This window comes from Frankliniella occidentalis, unplaced genomic scaffold (genome assembly GCF_000697945.3).
Source record: "Frankliniella occidentalis isolate FOCC.00 unplaced genomic scaffold, Focc_3.1 Scaffold3, whole genome shotgun sequence".
NCBI lineage: Eukaryota > Metazoa > Arthropoda > Insecta > Thysanoptera > Thripidae > Frankliniella > Frankliniella occidentalis.
In genome coordinates, this window is record NW_026267133.1 from 2524474 (window position 1) to 2533457 (window position 8984).

The 8984-nt window shown below is 56.0% G+C and overlaps 1 protein-coding gene across 1 annotated transcript in view; it reads left to right on the plus strand.

Annotated features, from left to right (window-relative positions):
- Window positions 1-4062, plus strand: part of LOC113211864 (insulin-like growth factor-binding protein complex acid labile subunit) — a 10447-nt gene extending 6385 nt beyond the window's left edge. Inside the window, exons 2-3 of the mRNA XM_052267106.1 lie at window positions 2303-3178; window positions 3284-4062. Of these exons, the coding sequence (XP_052123066.1) occupies window positions 2303-3178; window positions 3284-3925 (1518 nt within the window). The 3' untranslated portion in view covers window positions 3926-4062. The remainder of the gene's footprint in view (window positions 1-2302; window positions 3179-3283) is intronic.
- Window positions 4063-8984: the final 4922 nt, after the last annotated feature.

The window sequence follows — 8984 nt, forward strand, 5'->3', positions numbered from 1 at the left end:
GAGGCGGATCGTGTTCGCCGGGGGTGCGCCCCTCTGCGGGGGTCGGCAGGCAGCCCAGACGGCAGCGGTGTGGGAGCGTGGCCATCTGACGCCACCGCGAGAGTGGACCGGGCAGGGCCGGGCGGGGCCGGGCGGGGCGGGGTGAAGAAGCTATTAGAAACGGCGTAATCAGCAAGGGATGGATGTGCCGGGCTCGCAGCCGGCGGGGCGGGGCGCGCAGCGGGGGACCCGGCGGCGGCCCGATCGATAGTGCACGCCCCATATATATCCAGGGTGGGGCCCGGGCCCGGACAGCCCCGGCCAGATCTGGCGCGGCCCGGGCGCTGCATAGGCGGCACTGGCGGCACCATATGGCCGTATCGGACACCCCAACCCGGGGCCGGGGCCGGACCGCCCGCCCGGTGTTGTCAGCCGCGGATGAGAAATTGAGCGGTCGGAACCCCTACTCGACACGATTGGGGTGGGGGAGGGGCGGGTTTAGGTGTCGGCCAGATGGTTATCTGGGGGAAATTAGAAAGGCCGCTGACCTGTCCGCTCTCTGTGGGAACGTGCACACAGAAGGCTTTTTCGCCATAAGCGTCTGTTCCATTCATACAAGTTACCCCCGCAGGACGTGCTAGGGGGTTTTAACTCGACCGTACTGTACTCCTTTTCTAGTAAGCCCTTCACCATTTCCAGCCCGTTCTCTCTCTGGAAACAAGTCCCACGCGTCCCACCATGGGAAAGATGTGCCCCGCCCTCTCCCCTCCTCTCCGCGATCCCTCTTCGCCTTTGCGCTTGAAATGGCAGTGGTGCGTGCGTCGCAAATAGTTTCTTATTCCTCCCCTTCTATCTCTGTCTGCCCGGCTGCCGATTCGTCATCGCTGTTGATTCGCGCGTCGCCGCCGCGGCCCGCTGCGCCAGGCCAACGCTCTCTCTCTCTCTTTCTCTCTCTCTCTCGCTCGCTCGCTCGCTCACTCACCCGGTGCAACGCAAGCAGTTTCCGGTCTATTATTCCGCGCTAAAGCTTCGATACGCGGAATGGCTCCGTTTGGCCGTCCGTCCCGGCGCGTCCGGGCGCGGCGGCGGCGGCCTGCTGCGCGGGGTGGAGTGGCAGTGGCGGTCGCTGAAGTATGTTACGGCGCTCCCTGTAGTGGCGGTGTGAGTAGTGAGCTCCTGCTCCTGGCCGCGCACCAGGGGTGGTGGGTTGGGCAGGAGCCGCGAGGGAGTTGCAGCAGCAGCAGCAGCGAGAGCGGGGAACGCAGACGAATGCGGTCGGGGGTTGGCACAACTCGAGGGAGGGCCCCTCCTGCCCGCCCGGCCACAGCCCTACCCTACTCCGCCCTCCCCTCCCCCTCCCCTTCCCACCCCATCCATCCCTTCCTGCTCTCAGATCGCCTCCAGCCACCGCCGCCCTTTGTCCCCGTCATCGTGGCGGAGGGCGTTCGAGGCGGTGGCGACGGCTGCTGCCGCTCCCTCCCTCTGCAGCCGCCAGGGGCAGGATGTCGCGAGTATGCCGTTCGGACGCAGCCTCACACCACCCCAGCAGCCAGCAGCGGCTAGCGCCGGGCGGGGCGGGGCGGGCGGGAGCAGGGGTGCGGATGTTGGGGGAGCAGGAGGAGGGCGAGAGGATGGGGGAGCGTGGCAGTACGGGCACGCGTGTACGTTTCCTGTGGCGTCGTTAGTACTTTTTCTCTGCCCTCTCTTATACTCTCTTTTGGTTCTCCACTCCTTGCTCTCTCGTCATCGTCAACCCCTTATACCGCCGCCGCCCCGCAGCCGGTCGGTACGACTGAACCCCGTCTTGCCGGCGCGCACAGCGGGCGGCAAAAAAACATTAAATCAAACAGAAATACAAAAAAAAAAGGAAGGGGAAAAAAGAATGGTTTAATAGTGAAGGGGATTAGACAGCAGGAGGAATCAGTCAGGCGGGCTACGGCAGAAGGTGGTGACGTCAGTAGACGAGCGAGAGAGGTAGTCTGAATAAAAGAAAAAGTGATGGCGCGGGAAGGACCGCAGAGTATTTACGAATTTTGCGTGAGGTAATTGGCAGGAAAGCTAAAGAAACGTGACACTGCGTAAGTAAATGGGTCGTGAGGGGGGCTCTGTTACAGCCGGTCAACACAAACGTTTGGCCGCCAACCTGAGTGAATAATTTATACTGAACGGCTGACTTGGTCTTGAAACGCCGTCGTCACCTTTGACGTTAGCCGACTCAATCCCGCAGCTCTGTGGCTCTATTATTTCCTCACCAGGAAGAACAAAGAGACGGGCCTGTTTTTCGGAACTTTTTTTGTGACTTTGTGTGTTTAATTGCTTGCAGATGAGGCGGTGCGCGTTGCTGGCGTTGCTGGCGCTGTCGGCGCTGCTGCTGCTGCCGCAGGCGCTGGCGCAGACCATGTGCCCGCAGGGCTGCCAGTGCGACGACGACACGCTGGTCGTCATGTGCGAGTCGGCCTCGCTGGACGTGGTGCCCATCACGCTCAACCCCTCGATCCAGCGGCTGGGCATGCGCTACAACCGCGTGCGCACGGTGGACGCGGCGCTGCAGTTCTACGGCGAGCTGCAGTACGTGGACCTGGCGCACAACGCGCTCGTCAGCATCCCGATGCGGGCGTTCGAGGCGCAGCGCAAGCTGCTCGAGCTGCACCTGGACCACAACAAGATCTCGGCCGTGGACAACGGCACGTTCCACGGGCTGCTGAGCCTGACGGTGCTCAGCCTGCGCGGCAACTTCCTCATGGAGCTCGGGCCGGGCCAGTTCGGCGCGCTCCGCCACCTCGAGGAGCTCAACCTGGGCCAGAACAGGATCGCGGCCGTGCACCCGCGCGCCTTCGACGGCCTGGCCGCGCTCCGCGTGCTGCACCTCGACGACAACCAGCTGCGCCACGTGCCCTCGGACGCGCTGCGCCCGCTGACCAGGCTCGCCGAGCTGCGCGTCGGACTCAACGCCTTCTCGACCCTGGAGGACAACGCCTTCCACGGGCTGAGCACCCTCGCCGTCCTCGACCTGGCGGGCGCCGGGCTGAGCAACGTGAGCGAGGCCTCGCTGCGCGGCCTCGACGGCCTGCGCACGCTCAACCTGGCCGACAACAAGCTGGCCGCCGTGCCCACCGCCACCCTGGCCAGGCTGGCGCGCCTCGAGGAGCTCATCCTCGGCCAGAACCACTTCGCCGTGCTGGCTGTGGCGGCGTTCCAGGTTAGTGCTGATGAGAGGGTAGAGCAAACATCATCAAATGTGTTTGCGATTGTACATGTTTTTGGAGATATTGTTCAGCAGTAACAACGACACCTCTCTTTGCAGGGCCTGACCAACCTACGGAAGCTGGACGTGTCCGGCGCACCGTTCCTGGAGACGGTGGAGAAGGGCGCGTTCCGGGACAACGCCAACCTCGAGTCGCTGACGCTGGCCTCCAACAAGAAGCTGACGGCGCTGACGGACGGCGCGCTGCAAGGGCTGAGCAAGCTGCGGCACCTGTCGCTGCGCAACAACCAGCTGACGCACCTGTCCGAGGACATGGTGTCGTGGCGGGACCTGCGCGCCGCCGAGCTGGCGGGCAACCCGCTGCGCTGCGGCTGCGGCCTGCGCTGGCTGCCCGAGCTGCTGCAGCGCTGGCGGGCCGCGCCCACGCTGTGCGCCGCGCCGCTGCCCCTCCGCGGCCAGCCCCTCGACGAGCTGGACGCGGAGCGGCTCGGCTGCGCCCGCCAGCTGGACGGCCGGCAGCAGGCGCTCATCGCCATCGGCGCGGGCGCGGCCGCCGTCGTGGTGGCGCTCATCGCGCTGGTGCTCTTCAAGTGCCGGCACCGGATACGGGCCGCGCTCAAGAGCTACCGCTGGAACAAGCGCGCCATCTCGCGCAAGGAGCAGGAGTACCACAAGACGTTCTCGGACCCCGAGGACTACATGAACAGCCTGCAGAAGCCCATACCGGTCACGGAGTTGTAGCTAGAGCTCCTCGCCCCCAGGCCCGCGGCCGGCGTCTTCCTCCTGGGTCAGGAGGGCGCCGCCCGCCTCGGGACTGGGCGGCGAACGGAGCCGCTGCCGCGTCCCGAGGACTTTGTCCAGGACCCCGTCGAGTACGACTACCCCTTCCACTACGCCCGCCCCCCGCCGCCGCCGGACAGCCCGCCCCCCAGGGGACTGGCGGGGGTGTACTGAGCCTGGCGTTGTGGTCACCTGCTCACACCGCTGCCCCTGGCAGGTGGTGGATTCATCGGACCAGTTGGGACTGCCAAGCCTCCCCGCTGCGCCGGTCCTGGCCTCCGGGCGCTTGGCGGACTGACCGTGGAGTGCGGCTAAAGAACCGATCCACGGCCTCTTCGCCTCGCGCCAAGTATACACGGGTCGAGAGACCTTCACTTACTCCGCTATCGGAAAAAAAAACTAAAATACCCGCCAAGTTTTCTGAAATCTTGAACGGGTTGTGACCGCACACGGTAGAGTTGGGGAAAAAATGTAAAAGACATGAATTTTAGGCATCGCGACGCGGTGCTCGTCACTGCCCTTTAACTGCTCTCGGAATCTCATCAGCAATAATATCATTCAATATTTCGTAGTTTTATTATCTTCCAGAAATGGTGATGGTGGTAGCCACGCCGCTGTTATTCTATTTATAATTTTCGGGCCTCGCCTGAAGAATACTGCTCACATTATTAAGTAGGGGCTCGACATAACAAAAGCACTGTACACCGTGTTTGCGCCCGCCTCTGCTGTATTGGATCCATGCTCGCGTGACCCATCATGTGTACATGTTTTAGCTTTATTTATTTTTATACTGAATTATTGAGTTTAATTTCGTTTTGTTTTGATGATGCTCTCGGGGTTTACTCGCGTCAAATGAGTAAATATTGGCCCGTGATGGATCATATGTTGTTTTTTCCTTTTTGTAAATATTTCTGTACAGTTAAGCATAACGCCCATCTACTAAGGGTTCGCGTTTTTTTAAAAGCTCGGTTGAACCCTCTTTTAGTTGTAAATATTGTACATAAGAAGAATTTTGTATGTCGACCGGGGAAGCTGCAGCTAGACCAGAGAAAATTTCAACGCCTTCCATGCCGTCCATTGCTAAAGCAATAGTTTTGTAGTTTTCATGGATGCTTGTTAAAAATCTGAAATACGAAATGCCCCGGTTGCGCCATATGCGAATGAATACCCCGGTGCTAGCACATGATTCGCGCAGACCTTGCATATGCGCTTGCAAGAGGCCAGTCTTAGTTGGATGAGCCAGTCTGTGATTCATTTAACCCTCGGATCTCAACGGGATGGCGCTTCTTATTGTTCACAAGTATTTTAGAATTACTGGGAGGCAGCTTCTCTTTTTACAAGTTGTTTTAAGAGTGTGACTATACAGACTGGACTGTAGAAGGCAGCATTTTATACCTATCTGACTGATTTGATACTTAAGCAGCTCGTGGACGCCAGACTTACAAGAGAATAATTCAAAGAAGTGAAAATGGTCGCTGCGGACTGTACCCGTTCAGTGCGGGTAATCTGGCCGGTTGTGGCAATCGTTAATATTACTGAATCATTCCCGAGATTTTACTTGCACACTGCATTTTGCCATTCTACATTTTTATTCAACAGTTCGAGCTGTGAAACTTCGATTCCCATTACGCCATTGTGTTACCATAAATGATTTTCCATCGAAACTGAATGAAATGCCACCGTTTTTGTGGACAGTTGGATCAAACTGGGTCTACACGTGGTAGGCGGAATGTCATTGTACAATTTTGCGAGCACCTTTTGTTCAAGTCTTCCGGGTGTGTAATAATAGCGATTTTAATATTGTGTTCCTCTTTTTTCGTATAGCAGAATTACTTTACCCGCAAATCGAATTGCGAATTGTTACATCACGATCTTATAATCTCTATTCATATAGAATCTTCTTTCTACGATTATTTAATTACCATTTCGGTAACGATGGTGCGATACGGTGCGATATCAGGAGTGGCGTGCAGACACCCTCGGAGAAGCTCGTTGCGCGAGTCCTACTGCCCTGGATAAATATTTATTGACATCACGACGCCAACAATCCAAACAATGCCGAAAAACGATTAATATATATATACTACCGAGCCACTACCTCTGTAGGAATGTGATAGTTTGTAATTTATCCTACATACATTTTGTCTCCATTTATGCTGTGGTCGTTTGAAATATTGTGATATATCATGCATTTTTTTTTCAATGTTATGTTTCGTTTCTGATCAAAGCTCTTGTTCTCTGTTCCATATCTAAGTGAACATCATCTTTTTTTTTTGTGATCACAAAATATATTACATTATGATAATACTTATACGCTTGCATTCGTGCGTTTGTATAAACCTCCGTCGGCCTTTACACACACACACACACAGGCGCGCGCGCGCGGCGCGCGCGTCCACACGACTCAAAATGAAAAGTCATGCCTCCATTTTCATAACTTTGAAATAAAATGTGACTCGACAGTGTAGAGTCCGCTGCCCGGTCCAGCAGCCCAGCAGGCAGGTGTGGCCCAACCGAGCCGCGTTCGAAATGCCGTTCCCGCCTGCGCGCTCGCGGACGCGGCCGACTCTTTGTCCTCCCACTCGTAAATCTCGCACACACGGCCAACCTCGTGATCACAGTATCGAGAGTATCGAACACTCGCCTCGCTGGCCGCCTTCATTTTTTCCCATTTTATTACACCGTCCATTCATATCCATCTCTCTCATGCTGGAGACCGTTTCCGCATCCAGGAGGCGCTGTCCGACCCAGGATCAGACGCACCCAGCTGAGAGGGCGCCGCCGCCGCCGCCGTGGTGCTCAAGGTTGGGCGTAACTGACACCGTTGGCCGTGCGAGTTGCGTCGGTCTGGCTTGGCGACTCGCCGGTGGTAACCGTCTCGGTCTCGGTCCGGCGGCCTCTCACCCGACTTGTACACACACATCTTACTACCCGTAGCCTGCCGCCGTGGCTTGCCGCCAGAGGGCGTCCCCGACCCCGCGGCCTGCTTGCGGAGGGTGGGGTCTCTGTCGGCACGGGGTAGGGCCGCCGAACGCGGTGCGCGTTGGGCTGCCAGCGCTCCGGGCGCTCCCGTCGCGTCGAATGGGCTGCCTAATCCCCTGGGCGCTCGCACACGACTTGCGTGGTGATTTCAGCTTTCTCTCAAATGTGTTCTTCGATTGATATACTTTGATTTTTAACCAAAGAATGTTTTTCCCAAATTTAAATTTGACCTAAGATGTGTGCGTAAATTATTTTTTTTATCTATGTTGCAGCTCATTGTTCTCTCAGCCTCTCCGTTGATGGGCTCTGCATGTAAATGGAGATGTCCTGGAGCACCGCTGGAGCACCTCGTCGAGGACTGCGCACAGGTGACACTCCCGGAGCAGCGCTCTCCAGCCGGCAACCCCTCCAGCGGGGAGTCCCTTCGGCGAGGAACCCCCCCTGGGTACAGCAGCCCCTCCAGCCGGCGGACGGACGGACACTAAAGGTACGCAGACGGACGGGCGGACCGCAACGCTCTCTCTTTCCTACCTCAGCCGTGCGGTGCGGCGGCGCGCCCAAGGAGGGGCACCCCCTCTACTCCTTTCACTACCCGCCTCTCTCTCGCTCTCTCTGCCGCACGCCCCTCTCTCTCGTTCTCTCTCTCGCTCGCTCCTCCGGGCTGCAGGGCCCGCGCGCTGTCTGCCGCGGCTGATGTTGGTCAGTTGGTCGTGGAGCGCCGTACGCGAGGCGGAGAGTGCGCTGGTGACGGTGTCGCGTCGATGCACCGTGCGACGAGACGGTAGCGGGAGTGACAGCCAGTGTGACGAGTGAGTGAGTGATTGAGTGAGTGAGTGAGTGCCAAAGCCAAATATTGTTGTGGATTTGACGGATTACTACTGGATACAGACCAACTGCGGATAGACTTCGTTGAACGGTACGTAAATACATCTGAAGGCAGTCCAGGTTATTCAGGAATAAGTGTCCAATATTCGTAAGGTTTTTCCATCGTCCAGCAACAATTTAGGGTTAAAATGGTTTTAAAAACAAACCAATTCAACCCGTTCAATTCTGTAAGAATTTAACAGAGGTGAGGAGGGGAGGGAATCAAGCTGATCGTGAGCACCAAGTGGCCACTTAAGACTGAACGCGTTGACAGTTCAGAACTTTTGAAAAAGAAACGATTGTTAATGTAAGTAAAAGGCGAGGGGGGGATCACTTCGAAAAATCATTGTACAACCCCCAAAAAAAGTCACAAAAAAGTCACAAAAAAGTCAAAAAAAAGTCAAAAAAAGTCACTTTCCGTAAAATCATTGTACACATTTCGCATGACTGATCACCCCCTCGGTAAAAGGGTGTCAGAAACACCCGGTGCTTCGGTTCGTTTTTATATATGCCAATGGGCTCGGAAGTTACAGCAGAAATTACTGGAAACTGAAATTGCCCTTTTCTCTGGTGCGGAATTGGTGCTTTCCGTGCGATTCCTTAATGAAGCACTGCTGTACATTATCGCCCCCCCCCCTTTCGCACACCGTAAGCCAGTTGCTGATCTATCAGATCATGCTAATCCTCTGTCGCCGATAGGGAGAGCCCAAGTCGCATAGGTGCAGTGGAGGCAGCTATGACAGTTAGCTGCGCCACTTTAATCTTATCTTGAGGCACTGTTAAAAAAACGTCGTAAATTTACAGAATTTTTGTTAACTCGAATTATTATTTAAGTTTGTAAATTTACAAACTCATATTTTTTACTCGCCAACCGATTTGAAGTCGATACGTACTGCATGTATTTTTACGATTACAAATTGGAATTTTACAACCGGCGTCAAGGGAAAATTTTTCTGTAAACCTACCTACTTTTTTTCACAGTAGGTGAGTGAGTGCTACATGTGTCTACACAAAATCCTGCGCCTGCCGAATTGCAAATGGTTCCAATACATGCCCTATTCATCCGCCTCCAACCGCTAATGAAATGCACTCTACAAATTTCTACACTTTCCGTTTCGGTTTTTCTCTCTCTCTCTTTCTCTCGAGGAAGCTCATGGGACTCGCGGCGAACTCG